Source organism: Lycium barbarum, chromosome 7 (assembly GCF_019175385.1).
Source record: "Lycium barbarum isolate Lr01 chromosome 7, ASM1917538v2, whole genome shotgun sequence".
NCBI lineage: Eukaryota > Viridiplantae > Streptophyta > Magnoliopsida > Solanales > Solanaceae > Lycium > Lycium barbarum.
In genome coordinates, this window is record NC_083343.1 from 3,790,113 (window position 1) to 3,817,570 (window position 27,458).

General features: G+C 35.6%; 3 protein-coding genes across 9 annotated transcripts; 2 read left to right on the forward strand and 1 right to left on the reverse strand.

Moving 5' to 3' along the window:
- Positions 1-1,561: 1,561 nt before the first annotated feature.
- On the forward strand, positions 1,562-12,059 carry LOC132602936 (AUGMIN subunit 8). Of its 6 annotated transcripts, XM_060315759.1 has the most exons (8): positions 1,562-1,783; positions 1,974-2,046; positions 6,575-8,033; positions 8,516-8,635; positions 9,314-9,430; positions 9,508-9,597; positions 10,958-11,065; positions 11,709-12,059. In XM_060315759.1, exons 3-8 carry the CDS (start codon positions 6,726-6,728, stop codon positions 11,790-11,792), a joined length of 1,827 nt encoding a protein of 608 aa, XP_060171742.1. In that variant the 5' UTR covers positions 1,562-1,783; positions 1,974-2,046; positions 6,575-6,725; the 3' UTR covers positions 11,793-12,059. The 6 variants fall into 6 exon arrangements, 4 of the variants coding, with proteins under 4 accessions (XP_060171742.1, XP_060171741.1, XP_060171743.1 ...); XM_060315758.1 differs by lacking the exon at positions 1,974-2,046; XM_060315760.1 differs by lacking the exons at positions 1,562-1,783; positions 1,974-2,046 and adding an exon at positions 5,294-5,443.
- Positions 12,060-16,514: 4,455 nt separating this feature from the next.
- On the forward strand, positions 16,515-19,595 carry LOC132602937 (pentatricopeptide repeat-containing protein At4g30700). Its single transcript, XM_060315761.1, has one exon. It carries the CDS (start codon positions 16,813-16,815, stop codon positions 19,198-19,200), a length of 2,388 nt encoding a protein of 795 aa, XP_060171744.1. The 5' UTR covers positions 16,515-16,812; the 3' UTR covers positions 19,201-19,595.
- A 778-nt stretch (positions 19,596-20,373) lies between these two features.
- On the reverse strand, positions 20,374-26,670 carry LOC132602938 (cellulose synthase A catalytic subunit 7 [UDP-forming]). 2 transcript variants are annotated; one of them, XM_060315763.1, is made up of 12 exons: positions 26,517-26,670; positions 25,890-26,085; positions 25,594-25,793; positions 25,013-25,233; positions 24,359-24,625; positions 23,627-23,972; positions 23,275-23,538; positions 22,906-23,118; positions 22,597-22,801; positions 22,264-22,460; positions 21,307-21,660; positions 20,374-21,202 (listed from the first exon to the last, which is right to left on the reverse strand). In XM_060315763.1, exons 1-12 carry the CDS (start codon positions 26,589-26,591, stop codon positions 20,621-20,623), a joined length of 3,120 nt encoding a protein of 1,039 aa, XP_060171746.1. In that variant the 5' UTR covers positions 26,592-26,670; the 3' UTR covers positions 20,374-20,620. The 2 variants fall into 2 exon arrangements, with proteins under 2 accessions (XP_060171746.1, XP_060171745.1); XM_060315762.1 differs by having other exon boundaries at positions 22,591-22,801.
- Between the last annotated feature and the right edge of the window lie 788 nt (positions 26,671-27,458).

Consider the following 27,458-nt stretch of genomic DNA (forward strand, 5'->3'; position numbering starts at 1 on the left):
ATTTGCCGCGTCAATCCATCCATCACCAAGGCAAATAAGAACGGACTAAGAGCTGATCCTTGATGCAACCCCATCACAACTGGAAAGTGCTCTGAGTCTCCTCCTACTGTCCTTACCCTGGTTTTGGCTACCTCATACATGTCCTTGATCACCCTAATGTACGCCACAGGTACACCTTTAGCCTCCAAGCATCTCCATAGGATTTCTCTTGGGACTTTGTCGTAAGCCTTTTCTAGGTCAATGAATACCATGTGTAAGTCCCTTTTCCTCTCCCTATACTGCTCCACCAGTCTCCTCACAAGATGGATGGCTTCTGTAGTTGAGCGTCCCGACATGAATCCGAACTGATTCTCTGAAATAGACACGCCTTTCCTCACCCTCATCTCCACCACCCTTTCCCACACTTTCATAGTATGACTTAGTAGCTTGATACCTCTATAGTTGTTGCACGGGATAAAATAAAAAATAAAAATGCAGATATTATTAATACATGTAAAAGTACGACAAAACTAACCCTCATAATATTAAGAATTGAAATATATCAAATTAACACAAAATTAATTTTTGTGTTAAATAATCATTGGGTTACTAATCTTTATCTTATTAATTTATGCAGTACTAATCACTGCATAACTTGTTCCCAAATCAAACAAACCTTTAATTTGTAAGTAGAATTAGTTGCAAAGTCGCTAATACTAGTACTGTTTTTGTTATAAAAATGAGAAAAAAGACACTTTACCCGTCCCAAAATGTGATGGTGTTTAACTGTGTTTGAAATTTAAGAAATAAAAGAAAACTGTTGAAACTTGTGATCTAAAATAAGCATAAATGTTTGTGTGATTATAAATCATTTCATTTAGAATAAAATAGTTATATTAAAATTAAGTTATTATTAAATATAAATAGATGTCATTCTTTCTGAACTCACTAAAAAAAGAAAATGTGATACATTAATTTCTAGTGGCCTAGTATATATGTAATGTAGTACGGGGTCGTTTGGTAGAATGTGTTAAAAAGGAAAATACATGTATTAGCTCTGGTAGTGTTTTTCAACCTATGTACCAATACTGTTGTTATTCAAATACAATATGTGTTTGTTTGGTTGGGGAACAAGTTATCCCGGGATTGTTATCGCACCCTCAATATGGATTAAAATTAACACTACAATTCTGAGATAACTAATTTCGCGATTTTATCCCAATCAAATGTGGGATAAACTCATTCCAAATTTAATCTGGGATTAATTATCCCTTATAGCTCATACCAAACGAGCCTTATATCCAGTATTATTCTTATTCTAATACTCCATCATATTCATTTAATACAAGAAACCAAACAGTCAGATAAAAAATAATGCAACATAACTAATTCCAACATAATTAATACACCCAACACTAGTATTTTTTTTTCCTTAAATTTTTTTTTCTCTTCTTTTATTTTAAAAACAGGAAGAAAGAAAAAGAAAACCAGAGACGTCGCATCGTTAACTAGTAATTTGAGTTTAGAAGAGACTCTTCTCTTTGCCTATTTTTTCTACTAATCAAAGTTAGGTGGCGCCAAAATAACAACTATACTTCTTCCTTCCTAGTCTTCTTTTTCTTCTACTCCCCAACTACCCCTCTCTGTCTTGGTCTATTCTCAACGGCCTTATACAACACATTTATGTGTTATATATCTGCCTTAACGTGATTTGTATCTCAATTTCATAATCCTGATGCTTTTTCATCTATTTTTGAGTCGGGGGTCTATGGGAAATAGCTTTTCTACCTCTCAAAAGGTTAAGGTAAGGTCTGCGTACACTCTGTCCTCCTCAAACCTCACCTGGTGAAATTATACCGGGCATGTTGTTGTTACAGAATTTATCTGTCATTAATTTCTGTTTTTTTTTTAACTCCGTATTTACGTGATATATATTTTGAATTTGTATGGGATTGATAATAATATCATACGGTTAATTTGCGTGTCTTCACCAGAAAATTACCAGCGGCGAGTTTGATTATCAGTGCGGACGCTCGGTGTAATTAACTTATTATTGTAGTTGTTAAGGTTTGATTTTTTGCTCTCGAATTTGGAATTGAATACACGTGCCTACTAAAGTTAGCTCTGAATTTCGTTGCTAATTTGTCATCAAATCACTCGTAGTTAATGGAATTTTTGATAATTTCTTGCTAATCCATCATTAAAAGCTATAGAATTTGTCAGTCTTTAATTCCTTTTTTTTTTTTTTAATAAATAGTTATATGTATTTGGAATTTGTATGAGATTGATAATATCATACGGTTAAGTAACTTGTCTTCGCTTGGAAATTACCAAGCGGTTTTCGTCCGGCAACTTTGATTATCAGTGTGGAGGCTTCTGTTTGATTAATTAATTGCTGGTTAAAGACTTAAAAGTTTGATTTCTAGCACTCTAATTTGGAATATGTATTTGGAATTCGTATGTAAACTCAAATTATCTATCATGATTACTAAAAATAGTCATAAAGTTTTTATTTCTAGAACTTCAATTTCATTCTTAAGGAGCCGTTTGGACATGATTTCATCTCATGAGGTGAAATCATGTTTGGATATGCAATTTGAATTTCTTAAGTTGGATTTTTTTTTTTATAAACATAAAAACCCCACAAGTTATGAAAACCATTAAAATTTTCCTAATTCTTATATAATCTTACCAAATGAGTAAATCATAGTTCATAATAAAATTAATATGCTACTAGAAGGTCTTTCTAAAAAATACAACATCAATTGATCAAACTTTAGTTCAATAAAAAGGAAAATTTAACATGAATAGTAATGTATCTACTCTTTAATATAATCCTCCCACATGATACAAACAATATATTTACCAACTTATGATTGGTAAACATGATTGGTAAATATATCTACCAACTTATTGGTCTTTTTTTTTACAAAATATAAACGTATGAGTCAAATTTTACATTTATATTTTTTGAAATCATGATTTTAAATCCCAAATCATGCCTTTTTGGATGATTTGAAATTTCATCTCATGAGATGAAATCAGAGATGAAATCGCATGTCCAAACGCTGATTTCATCTTATGATTTCATCTCATGAGATGAAATCGCATGTTCAAACGCCTACTAATTGTTCATTTTACAGAATATTGAAGTTTTTCTGTCTTTATTTGACGTGTTTTTTCGAATTTCATGTTTTGAGATGGCATATTGTAAAAGAGGATTCTTCTTTTGACATATTTTTACTATATTATTGATATTTTTATTTTCATAGTGAAAATTGAAAAATTTTGTTTAAATTTGATTTTTATTTTTTCTATATTTAAGTTCAATTGTTTCTCTGTTTAGCTACTAGGGTTTTCCCTCAATTTTTTGGTGCAAAAAACTGTAGTCCCTCTCAGTCCATTTTTACTTGTCTACTTTTTTCTTGACACACCCCTTAAGAATTAATTAATAAAATAATATGTTTACTATATCACCCTTTGAATATAATAAATTCAATATTTTGAGAAAGACATTGAGAAATAATTATAAGTAACTAATAATAAGAATAAGTTAGGAACTAAGTGATAAATTTTATGATTTTCTAAATTGGACATCTATTTTCATTACAGCGAACAAGTAAAAAATGGATGGAGAGTAAAAACACATTTGAGCTTTTAAATCATTTTATGCTTTTTTGGGAATCCAATGTAGCAGACTTTCATATATGATAAATAAAAGAATGTTATTTTGTTATTGTATTTGAATATTTACTGAGTTTGTGTCAAATTCAGTACTTAATTTGTTTCTAGTTTCTGAACCTTCTTTATGGAGACTGTACATGAATAATGCATATGTTCACAGAATTAGGAACAGAATCTGCCACTGCACATTAATAGATTCTATTTTTTCTTGTGATTTCAATATGTTCTCATTATTTCATTGGTTTTTGTTCCTAAAAAATCCACTAAACAAGGGAAATAGTCAAACAAAAAATATTTATTTTTTTGGATTTCTTCCTTTTATCAATGTAAGCCTTGTTAGTGCAAAAAAAGAAGAGCCTATATTAACCATTAAAAGATGTGATTCAGCGGATGCCCTTCTCCTTCCTTAATCAGAAATTTTGGGTTTAAACTTTGGGTATAAAATTTTTTTGGTAGGGAGCATTTTTTTGGAATAGGGCGGCGCGAATTCAAATATAGTCGGACTCTAATGCCGATATCCGACACCGGATTGAAAAAAAAAAAAAAAAAAGAGTGTGTGTATAGATTTTTTAAGTGCATTTATGATAACTGTGAGTTCATGGGGATAGACAATGATCTTACTTGCACGTGGTCCTCCATTTCCGCCCCCATAACCCTCAATATTTATCTATCATTTAACTTGCCTAATTATTTGAGAACAAACAAAAATTACATAATATTAAATCATTCTCCTAATTATTTTTTTAAGCACCGAAATGCAGTATGAAGTTAATCTTGGAAAAAATTATTGAAGCCTTATTTGCTTGTTGATTAAAAAAAAATCCCTCTTGATTTATTTATTTATTTGTTTCTAATGATGCACCTAGTTTATCAAAATGATGAGAATTTGGTTAATTAACAAGGTCATGGTGGAGCAATTGACCAATAATACTCTTTTATGTTTAATTAGAGGTTTCGAATTTGAGCTCTGGAGTCGCTTTTGTTAAGAAGCGCTTTACGCTCAATTTAGGACTTTCCGGTGCGAATTCAGATTTAGTTAGGTCTCAATATGAGTACTGAATAGACGGATCGTGGGTGAAAAAAATCATATTGTATTACTCCCTCCATCCTATAATAAGTGTCACCTTAGCCAAAAACATGCATATTAAGAAACCAATAATGCAATGTGAAGTTTACTAAATTACCCCTATATAATAAAAATAAATTACTTTTTTTCACTTGATTAGAGCATGCACAAGTAGTAATCCTTTTAACATTAGAAATTCAACAATACTAACTTACTATGTGGCTTTTCCAATTATTTATTTAACTTGTCAGTTTTTGTCTAAGAGTAGAGTTAAAAAAACTAGTCAATTTATGTCTTGATTTTCTAAGGCGACACTTATTATGGGATGATTTTTTTGGCTAAGATAACACTTATTATGGAACAGAGAGAGCACTTTACACTACCTTTTCCAAACTTCACTTGTAAAATTAAACTACCCGAACTCACTTGTGAAATTACAGTTGTGATTACATGTTTATAGTTACCTTAGTGTAAGTTTGAGTGTAGTTGAATTCCTTTTCATGAAAAGGAGTTGGATGTGGGAAAGAAGGAACATGACAGACGAGCTGTGACTATCTGGTGTTATATATCCAGCTTGGCAGACCATGGCACTCCCGTGAAAGGGGATTAAAGGGTTGTTGGGACCACGGAAACAGAAGGGTCAAAAAGAAGTAAAAAGCAAAATTAGGAATGTGAAGTAAAAAGAGAGAAAAATCATCATAGGTTGTGGTGGAGGTAAATATTCAATGATCTTTACTCAGATGTTTCGAGTTCAAGTTTTGTGGATGAAAGTGGGGCTTTTGGCACGAATTTAAATTAGTCGAGCCTCAAAATATGTAATACTACCTCTGTTCCAATTTATGTGATACACTCTCCTTTTTAGTTTGTACCAAAAAGAATGATACATTTTGTTATTTGACAACAATTTAACTTTAAACTTTATCTTTTACGCTTAACGAGATGATCTATAATTACAAAAATATCTTTGGCTTATTTTAGACCACAAAATTCAAAAGTCTTTCTTTATTTCTTAAACTCCGTGATCAATCAGATTATATCACATAAATTGAAACGGAGGGAGTATTAGATATTTAGTGGGAAACTAAGTAGTCGTTTGGCCATAGAAATCAAATATTTTCACTTTATTTGGAATTCTAAAGTTAAGTTTAAGATGGAGTTGTGTTTGGTTATAGCTTTTGTAAAAATATTTATTTGTTTGAATGTTCTGAAATTGAAAAGAGTGAAAAAAGGAATTTCGATATTTTCCAAATTCCAAATACAATTTTCAGGATCAAACGCTAATTTTCAAATAAGTGAAAATATTTTTTTGAAAAAAGTATGACCAAAGGGGTCTTAAAAAAAAAAAATATAAAAAAATAAATAAAAGTGGGAGAAGCTTTTTTTTGTCTTGTGCATCATTTCTAGTCCTATTTCTTATCCCACACCCACCCCCATCTCCCACTGTACTTCCCCATTTCGAGGGAAGAGGTGGTTAATATAACCTCTTTCTCTTTCTTTAGCAAAGGATACAATTCTTGATTTTTTTTTTCTTTGCCTGCCAAATGTACATTCTTGTCTTGATAAAAAATACTGGTTTGATTATATTAGCATAGGGGTTTCTCCATTAATTGAGTTCTTTCTAGGAATTTACCTGATCTTACCTGGTTTTGGGGATTCATCTTTTGTGAATATATAACAACAATTTGCATTTTGTTGGTTGGGATTCTAAATATTGATTCTTCTTCAGATCTGAGTGCCTGTAAAGATGTATTCTTTTGATCATCCTTTTACTTTTTCAAATGTTTTATTCCTTCTTTTATTTTATCTCAAGTATCTTACTTTTAACTTTCAAATTTTTTGTGGCAGATTTACAGCAGAGAAAAGGATCTTACTTTATAGACATTTGGTGTAATTAATTAAAGATTAAAGTTAGGTTCTTGAGAGGTTCTCAAGAATGGCTTAAATTAAAGGGATGGATATCAATGCAGTTTAATCTTGGTGAGTTTGGATAAATTGGATGGATGTGTATGAATCAGAGATAGCATTAAAGAAACATTCTTCAACAGTGGAGACAAAAAGAGGTACTCCATTGATTCAACCTGAGAAGAACAATGGAAACAACACACGTAGATCAAGAACTAGAGAAGTTAGTTCCAGATACAGGTCACCTACTCCATCAACTTCCTCAGGTCCTAGTAGACGTTGTTCTTCTCCAAATGTCACAAGAATTGGAACTACTACTACTACATCGACATTGTCGTTACCTAAGAGAGCGATATCGGCTGAAAGGAAACGTCCCACAACACCCTCATCACCTACCAGTCGATCACCATCAACACCTGTACATGATACATCTGTGGAAGAATTGTTGTCTAGAAAGTTAGCAGGCAACAGGTTGCCTGAATCTTTGTGGCCATCAACAATGAGGAGTCTAAGTGTTTCTTTTCAATCGGATACGTTTTCTTTACCTGTTGGCAAGAGAGAAAAACCTGCTCCTCATGCTTTATGTGATCGTACGTTAAGGCCATCATCAAATGTAGTACAGAAACAAGGTGAAACACATCCTGGTTCTCGAAAGGCGACGCCTGAGAGGAGGAGGAGTCCATTGAAGGGAAAGAATTCAGTTGATCAAGGAGAGAATTCTAGACCTGTTGATAGTTTAAATGCTCGATTAGTTGATCAGCATCGATGGCCAAGTAGAGTGAATATGAAGGTGGTACCTTCTGGTTCTATGAACAGAAGTATTGATCTGAGTGATAAGAAGAGCAAAATCGCGCCTTCCTTGAGGAGATTGTCATTGGATGGTTATAGCAAACCATTGCAAAAATCTTCCAGCGACTTGCTGTCACTAGAATCATCTGATGATGGAGTAAAAGTTCGTGGTCGATCAGTAGATGATAATTCACTTTCAATGCAGAAGTCCACATCTTCGACTTCATTGGATAGAACAGTATCGGGGAATCCAGTAGCTAGAGCTCACACTGTATCGGCTCCTGGATCACGGTTTCCTTCACCAAACAAAGCATCTTTTTTATCATCCTCTGCATCTAGAGGAGTCAGTCCATCTCGAGTAAAATCAGTCCCAAGTACACCATCTAGAGGGCCAAGTCCTTCTCGGATAAGACCATCTAGTCCATCTAGACAACAACCCAAAACTGCTACTTCTGTCCTCAGCTTTATTGCAGATATCAAAAAGGGAAAGAAGGCAGCTAACCACATAGAAGATGTTCATCAGTTGAGGCTATTGTATAATAGACATCTCCAATGGAGGTATGCTAATGCCAGGTCAGATGCAGCATTGCACGCGCAGAAAGTTAAAGCTGAGGTTGGGTTATATCTCTTGTGATATCAGAATGACTTATTTCATTAACTACTTTATAATCAATAAATATTTGTTTCCTACCTCATGGAATTTTCTTTTGCTAAATTGGATTATCTTGATTTCATTCCTGGACTGTTCATCTGGTTCCTGGAAACTATGGCATGATAGGAAAATTAATTAAAGGATTCTAGTATGGACATTTATTGGAATTGTAATATATAAGGGGAAATATTTAATGAACTTTTGATCATAAGTAGCAGGTTAAAACACTTTCTTGTATAATAGTGTAGAGGAATTGACATTCATTGTCATGCTAGATGTCAGCTTTCTTACTCTCTACGTTAAGTCTTATTTGATTATGTTTTGTGGGGTTGGGATCATGGGACTGATATATTTGTGGCTTGATGCTCTCTGAGAGCTTTGTTTATATCTTTCTCATCATATAACCAATTTGGTGCTAACAGTTTAATTTCCCCCCTATGCAGAAAACATTGTACAATGTCTGGAGAAATACCTCAAACCTATGGGCTTCTGTTATTAAAAAGAGAGTTGCGCTCCAACAGCTGAAGCTGAAGTTGAAGCTATTTGCAGTTCTAAATGAACAGGTAATGCATCTTTATAACAGATGAATTGAATTTCATCCCCGTTGTTTTAATCTTTAAGTTTCTTGGGTTTTCTTGAAAAATCTGTGGATTGTATGTTTCTAGAACTGCCTAATCATAGGTTGATCCAGTTTAAGATGAAGATTTGAGTTTAGACCGCTTCTCTTGTCTGTTTAAGGGATTTAGTATGGGCAAGTATGGCTTGAGGTTAAAGTTTGCAGTGATGGAGAGCAGGACTTTCCCCTCATATTTGAAATCTTTCGCTGTCTGGAACCAACAAACACCCAAAACACTTGAGGTTGATATGAATGTGTGAATTAGATATTTTCTATTCATAATGGTGAAAGCAATTTGAATTTTGAGCTTAATTTTTTCCTACAGAACCAATTTGTAGTCAGGCCCTACTTTTAACTCTTCCACACTTCTTGTAATTTCTTTTCCTTATGCTGATTTGACTTCTCTGTATCTGAATATAGTTTGAAACTCAGGGTTCAAATAAATTGTATGTAAGTATAGCATTTATCTCCAGGGAGGGGTTGAAGGAGAGGGGAGTGAGAGGTTTAGTAGCATAACTGATTGTTAAAAGCAACATTCATTAGTTCAGTAGACAACATTTCTATTTAGATCTTTATTTTAGCTGTGGCTTTATTAATTAAACTGATTTTGTTTAAATTTGCTCAGCACACCTACCTGGATGAGTGGGCTTCAATTGAAGGGGATCATACCAGTTCATTATCCCATGTTATACAAGACCTACAAGCATGCACTCTTCGTCTTCCAATAACTGGACGAGCAAAGGTATGCAACTTGATACTTAGTGTTTCGAGATCAGTTTCTTAACATATGGAGGCTTATTCTAGTTGGCTCTTTTATAGGGTGATATTGAAGGTGTAAAAGAAGCTGTTAGCTCAGCTGTTGATGTAATGCAGGCAATGGGATCCTCCATGCGTTTTATTTTATCTAGGGTGAGTTCTTATAGTATTAATTTGGGACAGAGTATCTTTTTTTTTTTTTTGAGTTCTCCCCATTAAATTACTTTCCTTTTCAATCTAGTTTTTAATTAACATAAAAGGCAATAGCAAAACCAAACCAAATGGGGCTTGTCTTTTACTTTCAGGCTTTGTACAATCCTCAATTGTTTGTTTGATGGATGTGGATAAGAGAGAGTGAGAGAGCTGATCAGGGAGAGAGATAGAGAAAAGTCACTAGCACAGTCTTCTGTAACAGAGCCGGTATCTAAATTCTGAAGAGTTCTGTAGTCACAAAACTGAGAGTATCACAACTCAAAAGTTGTGTAGTCAGGATAGTTACCTCATCCTTATATTTGCTTGTAGTCTTTGTTTCTTATTTGGTCCATTTTATTGAGTTGGACGGTTAACAAAAAACTACTGATACATTTCACATTGGCAATTATGCTTTTAGGTTAACTGGAAAGAGTAAAACATTGTGCTTTATCTTGTCGTATCATCAAAGTTGCACTTATGGAAACTGTAGCATACATGGAAAAAGAAACCCTGTTAGACTTGTTATTATATACTTTCCTTGGCCTGTTCTCTGAATCATCTAGCAAGATTTTATTGGATAAACATTCATTAAAATAGTTTTAATTGTCAGTATGTTTAGCATCGGGAAAGAACCATTTTGTACGTTTTATTGCTTTCCATCTCTCATTCTCTCTTCAGTCCTTTCCCTGGGCCCCTTCTGCAGTGTCGATTTTCAAATATTACATTGGTTTGAAGGGATAAAATTGATGTATCTCGGAAAAGATGCAAAAGAATCCCTTCCAAAAGATTCTCAAAAAACCCACTTGCTATTCAAGATATGTTGCATACAGGAAAGTAAACTCTAGACGAATACCGTAATACTCTGAGAATTAGGCTTAAGATTGTTACACTTAGGCTTCTGGATTTCCTTTGGGCCTTATGCACAGGTGGAAAGTGGAAGCTCTTAATATCCAAAGTCCAACTGATAACTAGATAGTATTTCTTGTGTAAGATAGCTAAATTGAAGTACTAAGGAGTTGACACTACTTGAGCACAAACAGAAGTCATGAGGCCTGCCAGTAATTGTTGAATCACAAATTATGATACATTTTTTGGCTATCTAATTACTTTGTTGTAGTCGGAACATGAAAAAATTTGACTTTCAAGAGCACGAGTGGATTATTTACTTGTATATTTGAAATGTATTAAAACATCTATTGAACCTGGCCAATTGCTTGAATGTCAAACAATCTAAAGGCTCAACTTGATATCTTGATTTGATAGGAACTTCTGTATAATTTTGCCCGTACTGTTCCCTAATTTTGCGCTCTGCAATTTGCAGATGGAAGGGATGAACTGCCTGGTTTCTGAACTTGCTGACGTGGCAGCTCAAGAGCGAGCAATGCTGGATGAATGTGAAGCCTTGTTGGCTTCAACAGCAGCTATGCAGGTGAGACAAAAAATTCCGGCCCCTAAAATTATTGCCTTCATTATAGAATCTCTGTGGTTACTCTTAGCCTTCACTTTCCTCCCTGTCTTATGCCCTTCTCCATTTTATGCCTCGCCATAGTTCTCCGTATCCACATAGTGATCTTCTAGTTTTGTCATTTGGACTGAGATCACATGTTGCTTTAGTTCAGATTCATTCTTTACTAAGATCAGTATGAATATGCATTCATCAACTGGCAAAGGTTCAAGGACTTGTGTCATAGGTCACAAGTTCGAGCCCTGCCCCAAGCGAACTAAATCCAGTATTTAAGTGGAGGAGGGTGGAGGGGCGAGCCCATCATTCCCGAGTTTCGGAGGCTGCAGTTGGCCCAAAGGGTTGGCCCAACTTAGGGCCATGAGAACCAAGCATCATTCCCAGCATGTCTAGCATAAAACGCCTTAGGAGGTTATCTCCGTGTTTGATATACATATAGTTCATGTAAGGAGAGCTTCTCATCTCTGTTCAGAGCCTGGGCCAACTCATTTCCCATATCTGTTCGTTCCAAATACCATACACGATGGTTGGAATACTGTTTATGTTTGATTTTTGAAGTTCCATGTTCGATAAAACGGTTATTTATTGTGATTACTTGACAATAATGCAGGTAGAAGAATATAGCATTAGTTCTCATCTTATACAGTTGAAACAAGCTTGGAGAAGTGATAAGCAGCTGATACTTGGAAATTAGATAGTTTTACCAAATGGCCTTTAGCTAGTGTGTATAGTAATAGGTTTTTCCTTTTCATTTTTTTCTTCTAATTTATTATGGGAAGTGTTGAATTGTTTCATTCTTTTTTTTTTTTTTCTCTTTTTCTTCTCCACATATCTTGCAAAAAGCTGTTGTCCTATCCTAATGTAACTTCTCCTTGTATCATCAATGAAAAAAAAGAAATGCAAAGGAAGAAAAAAAGTTCTAACGTTAGTTGTAGAGAAGATGCAAACGTCACGAAGATCATCTTTGAGCTTGTTCTTAAAGTTTTTTTAAGTAACTTCAAATTTTCTATTTATTCGTTTGAATAAACACAAACAGATTTGACAATCATTTTTTCTATTATCACTCAGTAGTAACAAGCTCGAACTCTATTCGTTCACTTAATAAACGAGAAGAATTTGCAATAATATGATTCGAGTCTAATCCTGTTCATTCATGGAATCGTTAACAGCTCTATGCATATTTTGCTTTAAATTTTTGGGAAAAGGTTCTCAAATTTGCCATTTATTAGGCTTTTGGTTCATCATATCTGTGTTCTTAGCAAATCATCTCGCATTTGTCTTTGTTATTAAAGGAACTGTAACGTAAAATGATGAACTCATATGTCCAACCTTTTCAAGAAAAAGAATCCAAATGAACTCATTTGTTATTAAAGGAACTTTTGATTATAGTTTAAAATTATCATTCGATTAGAGCTCTAGCAGGACTCAATGGCAAAATAAGACTTTTCCAAGGGTGGAATAAGATTAGACGACCAAAAGTTTAACGGAGGACGAAGTTGTTCAACTTCAAATAATAGATTAGTAAATTTAAGTTCCAAAGTTTTTCTCTATCACAATAAGAACATGTAGTAGTTGTAAATATGCTTTCATCGCATTATTAACGAATCTAGAATTCAAGATCAAGTTCTGAGGACAACATTTATCAACATCCTAAAAAGAGTAACTCCTCCAATGCAAAGGCTAAACACTAAAAGCCCTTTAAAACCAAAGTAGTTCTAAAAGCCCAAAAATAAGTAAATTAACATCCTTTTGGGGACAACATTTATCAACATTCAGCCAAAAAACATTTATCAACAATTAACTTCAAAAGTCTAAAGGAGGACGAAGTTGCTCAATTTCAAATAGTACACGAGCAAATTTAACTTCCACAATTTTTTCTTTTGCAACAATACTTTTCCTCTCAAGCAATTTGATTAGTTGCTCATTGGACTCGGAGTGGATATTGTATCAATTTAATCTCAAACTTAATCCTGAGATATCCACCTCCTATTACCAAATGACCCCCTAAAAGCCATCTAAAATCAACAAAGTAGTCTTTGAAACCCCAAAAATAAATAAACCAGCATCCTTTATAAGACGACGACAACAATAACAACATACCTATTATATTTCCACAAAGTGGGTTTTGGGGAGATAGAGCGTACGCAGACTTTATCCATACCGTGAGAGGTAAAGAGGTTGTTTCAGATAGACCCTCGACTCAAGAACTTTATTAGACAACATTAAACAGCAATTAACTTCTAAATATTCACATTCCCGCCAAAGCTATTTATGGTCAACACCACCACTCTAACTTCAAAGCAAATTCCCAAATGATTTACAGAAGCATAGCATCCACAGCTCAAAGAGACAGAAACTTAATCAACCAATCCACAACACTCCCACATCTCAATCAAACTCATGCCCATTTAATCCGCAATAACCTAACCACTGATCTCATCACAATCACAAAACTCTCACACAATTTTTTTTGACTTCAAAGCCTTTAATAAAGCCAAAAATGTATTCTTTACCTGTAATATGACTAACCCACCTGATCTTTTTCTCTTACAATGCATGTTTTAATAATGCATGGATTAGTTCTGCAGGCCGTAGTTATTTAAGGTTTAGTTATTCCACCTTCTATCTTGCATAAAATAATACATAGATTATCTCTCTACTTATAGATGCATTAGTTATGCGAAAAAGAAAAACACGACCAATCATTATATTTTATTTGGAAGGAGAAAAAACCAACCAAATATTGTATAACTTATGTTAGATACTATGTGGTGATTATTTTTCCTATTTTTTGTAACAAAACAACGTACTAAATTATGCTAGTTTTAATATTTGAATTACTCCTCTCTAACCAACAACCAAACGATACTTAAAAGTACAGGAAATTACACTCGATGGCCATGGAAACGGATAGTCTTAAACTTTTGATCCCCGTTTGCCCCATGAACAAACTTTCGAGGTTCAAAAGAAAACTTTTGTAACATTTTGAAGTGCCAATGAGGCAAACTTCAAGACCACCTACTACTATCTATTATCTCTTGTTCTTCGCTTAACGTACTGTTTTGTTGTAGCTAATGTTCCTTTTTCCTTTTTGACCTACTTTGATATTGCTTTAACTTGAGCCGAGAGTCTATCGGAAACAACCTCTCTACCACCCAAGGTAGGGTAAAGTCTGCATATGCTCTAACCTCCCCAAGACCTCACTTGTGAGAATACATTGGGTATGTTGTTGTTGTACCCCTAAAAGTAGACTTTAAAAAACTAAAAACAAATAGATAAGCATCCTTTTAGACAACATTAACAGAAAATTACTTCTAAACATTCACATTCCCACCAAACCTATTTATAGTCAACACCACCACTCTAACTTCAAAGCAAAATTCTCAAATGATTTACAGAACTATAGCATCCACACTCAAAGAGACAGAAACTTCTTCATAACTAATCAACCAGTCCACAACACTCTCACATCTCAATTAAACACATGCCCATTTAATCCGCAATAACTTAAGCACTGATCTCATCACAATCGCAAAGCTAACACACAATTTTTTTGACTTTAAGCCATTAATAAAGCCAAAAATGTATTCTTTTACTGTAATAACACCAACCCACATGATCTTTTCTCTATAATGCATGGATTAGTTATGCCTGGCGTAGTTATGCAGGATTTAGTTATTCATGTATCAGTTATTCCACTTTCTACCTCGCATGAAATAATAGATAGATTCCCTTACTATCAATACATACTTAGTTATGTGGAAAAGAAAAACACGAACCAAGACCTTGGAAATGAGTAGTCTTGAACTTTTGATTTTCGCTTACCCCATGAACAAACGTCCTTCAAGGTTAAAAGGCAAACTTTGTTGACTTTGAAGTTTTGCCTACGGTACAAACTGAATCAAAAGTTCAAAACCACCCACCTCCAAGGCTTTTCTCGTAAATCAACCCTAAAAGTAGACTTTAAGGGGTCATCTGGTATGCGGGACGGGATAAACAAGGATATCTCATGAGATTATTTTATTCCACATTTTATACAGAATAGTAATCCCAATATTTTAGTACAAATGGCGGGCTAGAATAATCACGGTACTAACTAATACCTAAAACCAAACACAAAATAAAATAATCCCACATTTTATCTCGGGATTATTATCCTTATCCCACCAACCAAACGACCCCGAAAACTCAAAAACAAATTAGATAAGCATCCTTTTTGGGGCAACATTATCAGAAATTTACTTCTAAATATTCACGTTCCCACAATCCAATTTATAGTCAACACCACTCTAACTTCAAAGTTCAAATGATTTACTGAACCATAGCATCCACAGTTCAAAAAGACAGAAACTGGTTCATAACCTTAATCAACCAGTCCACAACACTCTCACATCTCAATCAAACACATGCCCATTTAATCCGCAATAACTTAAGCACTGATCTCATCACAATCACAAAACTGACACACAATTTTTTTGACTTTAAAGCCATTAATAAAGCCAAAAATGTATTCTTTTACTGTAATAACACCAACCCACCTGATCTCTTCTTTATAATGCATGGATTAGTTATGCCTGGCGTAGTTATGCAGGGTTTAATTATTCATGCATCAGTTATTCCACCTTCTACCTTGCATGAAATAATAGATAGATTCCCTTACTACCAATACATACTTAGTTATGCGGAAAATAAAAAACACGAACCAAGACCTTGGAAATGAGTAGTCTTAAACTTTTGATCCTCGCTTACCCTATGAACAACCTTTGAGGTTAAAAGGCAAACTTTGTTGACTTTGAAGTTTTGGCCACGGTACAAACTGAATCAAACGTTCAAAAACACCCACCTCCCAAGGCTTTTCTTATAAATCACCCTAAAGTAGACTTTAATGGGTCATTTGGTACGTGGAATGGGATAAACAAGCATATCACATGAGATTATTTTATCCCACATTCTCTATGGGATAGTAATCTCACTATTTTAGTATAAATGGTGGGCTAGAATAATCACGGTACTAACTGATACCTAAAACCAAACGCGAAATAAAATAATCCCACATTTTATCTCGAGACTATTATCCTTATCCCACCAACCAAACGACCCTAAAAACCCAAAAACAAATTAGATAAGCATCCTTTTGGGGCAACACTTATAGAAATTCACTTTTAAATATTATCTCGGGACTATTATCCTTATCTCACCAACCAAATGACCCTAAAAACCCAAAAACAAATTAGATAAGCATCCATTTTGGGGCAACATTAACAGAAATTTACTTCTAAATATTCACATCCACTCATGGGATTACACTCGCTATGATATTGTATGTTGTTGTTATTGCCGATAGATCAAATTAACTTCAAGACCACTTAACTCCAAGGGCTTTTTTTTAGTGTCTTAGTTTGACTAGGTACGTCGTTTAAGAAATAAAGAGAGCTAGACTTTTGAATCTTGTTATCCTAAATTAAAGATGTGTGTAATGTACAAAAATGTCATTTGAATCTTGTGGTTATAAACTTGTCATGTACTATGTTTGAATTGTAACTTACTAAATATAGAAAGAGACACTCTTTTTGGACAGATTAAAAAAAAATTAAAAAAAAAAGACATTTAATTTTGGGGACAACATCAACAGAAATTTACTTCCAAATATTCACATTCCCTCCAAACCTATTTATAGTCAACACAACCACCCAACTTCAAAGCAAAATTTTCAAATGATTTACAGAACCATAGCATCCACAGTTCAAAAAGACAGAAACTTCTTCATAAACTTAATCAACCAATCCACAACACTCTCACATCTAAATCAAACACATGCCCATTTAATCCGTAATAACTTAAGCACTGATCTCATAACAATCACAAAACTAACACACAAATTTTTTGACTTTGAAGCCATTAACAAAGCCAAAAATGTATTCTTTAACTTTAATAAAACTAATCCACCTGATCTTTTTCTTTATAATGTATTAATTAGAGGGTATTCAAAAAACAATTTGCTTTTTGAATCTTTATCACTTTATTTACAACTTATCAAGAATACAACACTTAAACCTGATAATTTCACTTTTGTTTTTCTTGTTTCGGGTTTTTCGGGTTTTTTTTCAAATGGTTATGAAAAAGTTGGGATTTTGATACATGGGCATGTGTTAGTTAGTGGATTTAGTAAAGATGTGTTTGTTGGATCAGCATTGGTTGATATGTACATGAATTTTTCAAGAATTGGTTATGCGCATAAGGTGTTCGATGAAATTACTGAAAGAGATAGTGTTTTGTGGAATACTATGGTGTCTGGATTGGTGAGGAATTGTTGTTTTGAAGAGAGTGTAGGTGTTTTTCGCGATATGGTCGCGAGGGGGGCAAAGTTTGATTCGACGACGTTGGCTGTGGTGCTTACAAGTGTTGCTGAGTTGCAAGATTTGAGGAATGGAATGTTGATACATTGTTTGGCTGTTAAAATGGGGTATGATAGCCATGAGTATGTTCTTACTGGTTTGATTTCGTCGTATTCAAAATGTGGCGATGTTTCCACTGCTAAATTGTTGTTTGGGATACTAAGAGAACCTGATTTGATTTCATGTAATGCAATGATTGCTGGTTTTTGTTTTAATAATGAGAATGAATCTTCAGTGAGGTTATTTAGAGAGTTGCTTGTTCAGGGAGAGAAAGTTAATTCTAGTACCATTGTTGGTTTAATTCCTGTTTCTTGTCCTTTTGGTCATTTGAACCTTACATGTTGTATCCATGGTTTTTGTGTTAAATCTGGGATGGTCTCAAATCCTTCGGTTTCTACTGCTTTGACTACAGTTTATAGCCGACTCAATGAAATGGAATTTGCGCGGAGGTTGTTTGATGAGTCTCCAGGGAAAACCTTAGCTTCGTGGAATGCCATGATATCAGGTTATGCCCAAAATGGTTTAACGGAAATGGCTATATCTCTTTTTCGGGAAATGCAGAAGTTAGATATCCATCCTAATCCTATCACAGTCACGAGTATACTTTCTGCATGTGCTCAACTTGGAACGTTAAGTATGGGAAAATGGGTCCATGATTTAATAAAGAATGAGAAATTTGAGTCCAACATTTATGTGTTAACTGCTTTAGTTGACATGTATGCAAAGTGTGGGAATATTGAGGAGGCACGGCAAGTATTTGACAGCATCACGGAGAAAAATGTGGTTACTTGGAATGCTATGATTTCAGCTTATGGCCTCCATGGGCGTGGTCTAGAGGCATTGGTGCTGTTTGATCGAATGCTTGATTCTGGAGTTTCCCCAAGTGGGGTAACTTTCCTTTGTGTCTTGTATGCTTGTAGTCATGCTGGTTTAGTAGAAGAAGGTGAGAAAATATTCCATTCTATGGTTCATGATCATGGCACTGACCCATTATCGGAACATTATGCCTGCATGGTGGACCTTTTGGGCCGAGCTGGAAAACTAGGAAAAGCTTTGGAATTTATTTATTCGATGCCTCTTGAACCAGGTCCAGCCGAGTGGGGTGCATTACTCGGTGCTTGCATGGTCCACAAAAATGTTGACTTGGCTCGCTTGGCTTCGGATAAGTTATTCGCAATAGACATGGGAAAAAGTGTCGGATACTATGTTTTACTTTCAAACATCTATTCAGCAGACCGGAATTATTTTCAAGCTGCTTCAGTTAGGAAAGTTCTTAGAAACAAGAATCTAGCAAAGACCCCTGGGTGCACTTTAATTGAGGTTAATGGCTACCAGCATGTTTTTACGTCCAGCGACCAGTCACATCCTCAAGCAACGGCTATTTATGCAAAGCTAGAGGAGCTGATGGAAAAGATGAGGGAGGCTGGATTTCACTCGGAAACCAGCACAGCATTGCATGATGTTGAGGAAGAGGAGAAGGAATTAATGGTCAAAGTTCATAGTGAGAAGTTAGCTATTGCTTTTGGACTTTTAACTTCTGAACCTAGAACTGAAATCAAAATCATCAAGAACCTAAGGGTTTGTGTGGATTGCCATAATTTCACCAAGTTTGTATCCAAGGTTACAGACAGGGTTATTGTTGTAAGGGATGCCAACAGGTTTCATCATTTCAAAAACGGAGAGTGTTCATGTGGGGATTATTGGTAAAAGGACTTTTACCTGCCAATTATGTTAACTCAGCCCTTTAGGATCGTTACGGCGGTCAATGAAGCCAGTCTGTGTTTACCTTGTGTTTAAATCCACTTCTCATAAGAACAAGGGCAACAGGATAGCTGGATCCACTTATCCGACGTGCAATGTCAAAGGTTCAAGTTTATCCATGCCATTATTTGCTGTTTATTTCAAGTAGGTGAGACGGTATGTCTCGTGAGAATAGCTGAGCGAAAGGACTCTTTTACATGTAAAATACTGTTTTGAGTACAAATGTAGTTTAGGGAAGAGTGTAATCTCTTCTTTAGTCGTGAAAACTTCTTGTTTGCATATTTTACACAATTTCAGATTGTTTGAGCAAAATCAATAAATATCATTATTCGCTGATTTTACCCTTACATCAAGACAGCAATTTAGGCCTATTCTTTGGACACTGCAAGAACATAGTCTGTTATTTCTTTCTCTGTTCTACCCCGCATTCAAGTAGTTTGTTGATGAAATATAATCAATACAAATGTATACAACAACAACAACATACCTAGTAAAATCCCACAATGTGGGGTCTGGGGAGGATAAAGTGTACGCAGACCTTACCCCTACCTCGGACGGCTCAAGAGAAAACATGACGAGAAAAGGTTAGATAAGCATAAGCAGTTCAAAGCAATATGAAAATGAAACTAACGATAGTGAAAAAGCCATGATAAAATCAATACAAATGTATAGAGGAGCGGAATATCAACTGAAAGTTTCTTTGGATCAAATAGGCAATACCTAAGCTGAGCTCTTAGACACATTTTTCTTAACTCATATGTTATTTCATTTCCTTCTCTTATTGTTCCAAGTTGTCCTAAACATTTGGTGCACAGGACGTTGCTGAGGTGTCTATCTGCCTGAATGCGTAGAATATTTTACGAGAAGGTTTGCATAAATTTGTCAGAGATCTTCTTTTGTTTCAATTGTTGACATGTATCTTCAAGTTCAAGTGTTATTTTTCACGGAAATTCTTTTTCTCTCCCTAAGTTATATATTCACTTGACTCCTTAAGATAGGATGAGGGTATGCGTCACACTCGTTCTCTTCATTCAATGAGACTTCCCTCAGATATTGTACTGCATCTTTATTCATAAGTTCAAAGATTAATTGGTCACCAAGTGGGAGAAACTTAGCAGGTTGTCTTCAAACACTTTCATTTAGCTATATGCAAAATCGAGTACAATTTGAACAATCAAAAAAATTGAGTACAATTTGTACACTAAACAAAACTTCTCACACTAGGTTTATTCTTTTGTTTGCATATTCCAGTTTGAGGGGTATACATCAGAGCCCACGCAGGGGAGGATGCAAGATCCCTGATACATCAAGATGCTGTATACGCTCCAAAGAGCATGGCCTTTAAAAGGAATTATGAGCAGGTATGTTAGCAGTTGACTCCGCACCTTTTGGTATCTGGTCCCTTGGTTTTCAGCACAAATGGATCAATTCGAACCCAGAGCAAGGAAAAGATGGAGGCTAAAAGTATTGACCATATGACAACAATGGTTGGGGTCCTGTTCTGCCTACCCATGAGACCCTTGAGGAATGGATATAAATGAACGATGACCCAAAAAGCAAAGAAAAGCTTTCCGAAAAGGGGACCCCATGCATTGGATCCATTGCCGATGGCATCAGAGATTCCGGCTACCACCCCAACCAAGTTGATTATGAGAATTGTCGTTGGAGGAATAAGGAGAGTAGTCCACTTGAAGGCATATAACTCTCCAAAGTCCTCATCATCCGTTGCCTTAGATGTAACAGTAAAGCTGGTTTCTATTCCAGCGAAAACCTTGAGAAGACCTTGTACTACAGCAAAAAGGTGGGCAGATACCCCTCCAATCACCCAAAATTGCTCATTTCTCCACCATTCCTCAATGCTTACTCCACTCCACCTTAGCTCAAGAATTCCCGTTATAAAGATTGAGAGGAAAAGAGCAATGAAAAAGAGACTTGCAAAGGTACTTATCTGCATCAATGCATGCAAGTTCCAGTCAACTGAATAGCTCAGAAAGCAAGTGAACTGTTCAAAATTTCAGTGATGGCTTTTAAGTAAAAAGATCATGTTCTTACCTCTGGCATTATGAATTTTCCAGTGAGCAAACAGACAGCAGGGAGAGTGCAGTAGGCAAGAAGAGGTAAAGAAGTGAAGGGGTAAATAGTTGTGTTAACATATGATAATCGTTCAAGCCACTTAAGCTTTCCTCCCTTATAGCCATACAAAACTGGGCTATGACGACTGAAGAATATCTCAACGGAACCAAGAGCCCATCGAAGCACCTGGTTGAGACGATCTGACAGATTGATCGGAGCAGACCCCTTAAATGCAGCTAGTTTAGGCATACAATAGACTGACCTCCAACCACGGCAGTGCATTTTGAAACCCGTTAGGATATCCTCTGTGATAGAGCCGTATATCCACCCCAGCTGCAAGTTCAAAAACAATTACCTCAATCAAAGATATTCCGAAAGGTTATTACATTAGAATAGATTATGATTGTTTTGTATCTCATGCTACAATTGGCACTGCTACAGAATGTTTTAAGCATTTATATCCTCCTTGTTACACAAATTGAAATATGCTTGTATCGAAATTACTAGTTTTCCATACTCGTTGTTGCTTTGTGTTAGAATTTTTTTTATTTGACAACGTGGTGTCCGGGACAGCTTGCGCGTACCTCGACTAATTCCACGGGATACCTGCCACCTCCCACCAGCAACAGGTACCAGGTAACTCTGTCCACCAAGGTTAGGATAGATGGAAAGAAATCACCTAGTGTTTTTGTCTCGACTGGGATTTGAACCTGGGACCTCATGGTTCTCAACCACTTCATTGACCACTAGGCCACACCCGTGGGTGCAAAAGTTGCTTTGCGTTAGTATTAGTTTTCTTAAGAGCTTCTGGTAGGTAATAGTCGAACTCTCAGAAGAGTTCTGGTTTTCTTATTAGTAGTTTATCCGTTGTCAACCGAGTTCTTTCTTGCAATCACAAAAACAAAGAAGCACATTACCACTTATTGGTAATATTACCTCCAAACCCCATTCTGTTTTATCTTCATAGCCACAGCTGATCACATGGATGGCTTCCTTCAACAAGGCCGCTGGGCTCGACGAAGGTGGGACCCCACCTTCAATCATTAAAGTTGAAGTCACAAAAATTGCAGACTGACCAAATTTCTTTTCAAAGTTCATCTCGGACATTAGTAGCTCATTGTCGTCGTCAAATCCTGAGGAGAAAAGGAAAAGAAAAAGAGAAAACAAGGGAAATTTAATCTCAAAGAGGATCTCATTTAAGAAGCTCCTTAGTTTCTTGAAAGTAGAAACATGAAAATAATTGGAATATGAAAATATGAAAACCTTGACCATTTGCTGCATCTCCATTGATTTCGGATTTATATTTGTCGAGCTTCTTTTTGCGTCCGAAACATGGACAACAGTCACAGCTCACCATTCTTGGACGCTTTGCACGTTTAGGAGGATTATAGCCATATAATGCTTGCCTTCTGAAGACACATCCTGTGCCAACATATACCGGACCTTGTATTCCATCTAGGCCTTTCATGTTAATCTGCCCAAGTAGTAGAAATAAGTACATGATAAACTATTTCGTATAAATTCCAGGAATTAGTATCTTTGTAGTGGCCTTATGTGGCATATTTTGCTTGATCTTACATCAAAGAAGACTGTGTTTCGGTTGGCATATCTATCGTGCCTGTCTATTCCATCAAATCTTTGAGGAAACTGGACAAAGCAAACTTTTTTGCCCATTTGTGGGTCCATCAAGAAGCACATGGCCTCTCTGGCAGCCTTGCTGTTGTTAAGGTAGTGATCACAATCCAAGTTAAGCATAAACGGTGCATTAGTAAGAACTCCTGAAACGCGAATCTGCAAGGTTCACATTGAAGAATGTCTCGTGATTCGGCAAAATTTCTTGTAGAAATATCTGATGTAGTTTGCATAATGTTTCAAAGCAGATGTATAAAAGTTTTTACTTGTAACTCGGGAGTATTAACTAGCAAATAACAGAAGTTTCGTGTTTACCAGGGCATTCATAGCACCAGCCTTTTTGTGATGCTGGAAACCAGGCCTTTTTTCACGAGAAACGTAAACAAGACGAGGGAGTTCATGTCCTTCCACATCAGTTCCTCCACTTTGGCCTAAAAAGACTTGAATCATACCAGGATGGTCTCTGGTATTATTTCCTGGCCATGGTGTTCCATCTTGCATGATCCATCCTCCTGGAGGCATTTTAGTTGCTTTGGCAACTAGTGCGTTGATTCTTACCTTGAATTCTTCATACTCTCTCTGTCAAGTACAATAGCATTTGTGATTCTTGACTTGGAAAGTTTTATTTGTAGCACTAAGCTGATGAAATCAAGAGTTCAAGCTTTACCTTCATTGCTCGTCGCTCCTTGACAAATGTTGGCTGGACTTTGTCCTTGAGATAATCAATCTTTAGGGAGAAGTAAAACTCTGGTGCTCGAGGCTCTATAGCGAACTTTTTGCAGAAGGGAACCCATTTTCTAGCAAATTCTGCAGTTTCTGATAGTGCTTCAAAGGTGCACATTGAAGCTCCATCATCAGATAGGTAGCATGAAATTTTGTCCACAGGGTAATCCATTGCTAATATTGAGAGGATCGTATTAGCCGTAACAAGAGGAGGTTCCTTCATAGGATCCACTGTACTGACAAAGATATCTACAGGGGATAGCATGTTTGGTTCTCCTTCCCTCTCATACCTACATCAAAATATTTGGTGAAATATGTATTTCTCTAGTCATAAAGTTTTATCTTGAAAAGATTGCAGAACTTTAAGAAGCCTTTCGACAATGATTTGACTTGCCGCTTTGAAATTACCATCTCATTCAGATTAGATTGCAAATATGATTTGTGCAATAGTTTCTCTTCTGGTGTTTTGACCGAATGCTAAGTTATTCCGTTTTCAAGTAACTTTGATCTTGTTTCTGTCAGTATCTAACTTGTACTGAAGAGTATGTCATTATTTTGCCGAAACAAGGCGTATTTATTGGAAATTTGTTTGGCAATACTCCATTTGTTTTATGTTCGTGCTTAAGCATTAACTTCTAACTAATAGTAGGAGCGCAGACTTGCAAATATTTGTCACCTGAGAGAGAGACGATCGAGGTAAGTCTCACGGTCGATTGGGAACCATTTGGGGAACTGATCTAGGATCCAAGAGATGGCAAACCAGATCTCACAGATGATAGAAGTTAGCCAGAGACCAATCGCATCATGCACTGGATTCAGAATTCTATAACGAAGGAAGATGGCCAGAATAAACAGCCTAGCCACAATCACCATCCGGTAAGGATTGATCTTGCTTGATGCTATTGGCACTTTTCTTGATAAAGGCTGTCTTGCTTCATCCACCCTGCATTTTCTCACATAGATTAGCAGAGAGCATGTTGCAGTTTGTATTTAACTATTTTAAGCATTGAATCGATGGATTTGAGAAGAAATCACTGCAATATAGGCAATCTGATACGCATTATTAACTACTACGATTCATTCTTACTCTTACTGGCACAGACTTGTTACATGTACTCCTTTCACTTCCATCTATGTGAATGTGAATGAGAAAAAAGGGAGTGAATTTAAGTAGTCAAGTACTAGTATCTTTATCTCCAACCGCAGGAAATAACCAAGAAACAACCTAGCTTTGAGCATTTTTCTCATGTGTAATCCCGATCAAGTATTATGGTTCAAGATATGTATTTGCATAACATTTTCATGTTAAAAGTCATTTATAACTACTTACATGGACATATCAGGGTCAGCAAAGTCATCATAATCTTGCCCCGCATTTCCTTGCTGCAATTTCCAATCATCCATTCTTTCTTTCCACCCTCCCTCTTTCTTATCGTCCCATCTTGCACTTCCCGATTCAGAAGCTGGATAGGGATGTATCCTTTTGTGAAGTGAAGATCCCAACATCTGCTCTCCACTTGCATGACTCGATATTTGGAACTCACCGCTAACCTGCATTCACGAAATACATTCATATCCAAGGTATTCAAAATTTTCTCTTATCTTAGTAGCCGTTTGGCCATAGATTCCAAATATTTTTCACTGTATTTTGAATTTATGAAGTTGGAGTTGAAGATGGAGTTGTGTTTGGTTATACTTTTTGCAAAGGAGAGGAGAGAACTTTATTTGGAATTTATGAAGATGGAGTAGGAAACAGGTTTTGAGCACTTTCCAAATTTGGAATCCAACTCCAAGTTGGATTTGGAAAATTTATAACCAAACACTGATTTTGAAATAAAGTGAAAAATCATTTCAAAAAAAGTGGATAATTCTCATGGCCAAACGGCTCCTAGTAATTCTAATATTTCATACCGGATGTGAGCGGGTTCCAGAAATGACAGGAGGGTACTGAACAGTATCTTCGTCTTCGGGTCCTCTTCCATATGTCATCTTACCATGGAGAATGGTCTCAACGATGTTTCTATTCTTGTTTTGCTCATCGTCAACTTTGAATTCGTGTTCAATATCATCGATATCCTCCTCATCTTCATCTCCAGCCACCCTTGGACTCCCTTCAAGCCATCAAATACAATTAGAAAACGAGAATAGAACAACCAGAACATGTTTGCATGGATGTGAATGTTTTATTTATCAAGATGTATAAATACCTTTGAGACGTTTGTATCTGGTCTTGCACTGTGGACACTGTTGAGTTCCTTCCCTTCTCTCATACTCATAGCACGGCCGGCACACAGGAAAACCACATTCATTGCAGGCCACAAAGAGATCACCATCCACTGTTAAGCCTATTTCATCCCCACATATGTCACAAACTTGTCCACTCAAATCCTTCAATGGCTTATGCTGCACCAAATATAGGACATTGAAAGAAGGTCAAAGAAAGAAAGCAAGGCATTTTTGTCAGTTCCATGTTACATGTTGAACACGAAGATGTAACAAACAAAAATGCAACGCTATAAGAGAAAAGTACATTGTTGATATCTTTAATCTCTTAATTATCTTTTTTTTTTTTTCTTGTTATTACTTTCCCTCACTCTTTCAAGGAGATGCATATTGAAATAAAATGCACAGACCCCTTGTGCTTGAGAGATAATATCTATGTTGCTCGGACAATTCAAAAATGTGTCGGGTGCATGTTGGATCTTCCAAAGTAGTGCACTTTCTGAGGATCCAATATGGGTATGGCAGCATTTTCGTAGAGTCTGAGCAACATAGGACTTATTATGCACTTCAATGTGTTTACTTTGTACATTCCAAGACAATGTCCAAATTACCTCTTCATGGCCGTGAATGACGACGAGCTCGTTCCGGTTATGAGAACCAGCAACTAGACCTGCACTGGCTTCCATGGTGGATGATTCTAGTGAGAAATGGAGGATGATGACAATGGTATATATGGTATTATAGATAACTTTTAAAAATGAAAGAAAGAATGAGATCAGTAGTAATAGTGTCACTTTCTTTATGTATCTTTCTTTACCTAATATGTGTCCATTCTATGGAAGATGTGTTGGTTGTAGAGTCTACATTGCCTTTAAGCTAAGCTTCCTTTGTTTTTTCCAACAACCATATAGACCTTAGTATGCCAGCTTCTTTGCTTAAGCTTTTCCCTTAGATTTTTTTTTTTTTCCCCAAATTAGTCACCAAGGTTTTTCGAATGTTGAGTGAATAGTCCTCTACTTTTGAGAATTATTATTATGAATTATTAATTTTAGATATGGCTTTTATTCAAATCATGATTAGGATAAAAGAGTTTTGCTCTTTAGTAACTAATAAGAACTTTCTTTCTACTAGAAAGCACACATTAATTTCCAATTTGGAAAGAAAACTTGTTGATTTGTGTCTCGACTTTTTTTCTCTTATTCTTTTTTTTTTTTTTTTTTGGTCTAGGCTTTTTCATTTGTCCTCAAAAGAAGCTTTTTTTATGAAAATCTTGGTAGAAGAGTTTACTATAGAGCTTTTGCTTTTTAGTAAGTCAAATTTCTGTCAAGTGGAAGAGCCGTATTAATTTCTAATATGGAAGACACTTGTTTGGATTCTAGTCTTTTTTTTTTATTTTGTCATTAAATAATCTTTTTTATGAAAATTTTACTAAGAACATTGCATAATTTTTAAAGGGGAAAGTCAATGTTATAGATGACAGAACCTTTTCCTTTTTTTTTCCTTTTTTGTTTTAATTGGCGTCAAAATGGAGAATTCATGAGTTAAAAAGGAAA

Bases quoted from the DNA above. Each gene is read 5' to 3' on its own strand.
- LOC132602936 (XM_060315759.1), top strand. From the start codon at position 6,726: ATGGATGTGTATGAATCAGAGATAGCATTAAAGAAACATTCTTCAACA. The intron at 8,636-9,313 runs GTAATGCATCTT...AAATTTGCTCAG, and splicing joins TTGCAGTTCTAAATGAACAG to CACACCTACCTGGATGAGTG. The intron at 9,598-10,957 runs GTGAGTTCTTAT...TGCAATTTGCAG, and splicing joins TGCGTTTTATTTTATCTAGG to ATGGAAGGGATGAACTGCCT.
- LOC132602937 (XM_060315761.1), top strand. From the start codon at position 16,813: ATGATTTACAGAACCATAGCATCCACAGTTCAAAAAGACAGAAACTTC.
- LOC132602938 (XM_060315762.1), bottom strand. From the start codon at position 26,591: ATGGAAGCCAGTGCAGGTCTAGTTGCTGGTTCTCATAACCGGAACGAG. The intron at 23,539-23,626 runs GTAAAGCTTGAA...TGTACTTGACAG, and splicing joins AGGAGCGACGAGCAATGAAG to AGAGAGTATGAAGAATTCAA. The intron at 21,203-21,306 runs GTAAGAACATGA...GCATTGATGCAG, and splicing joins GAAAATTCATAATGCCAGAG to ATAAGTACCTTTGCAAGTCT.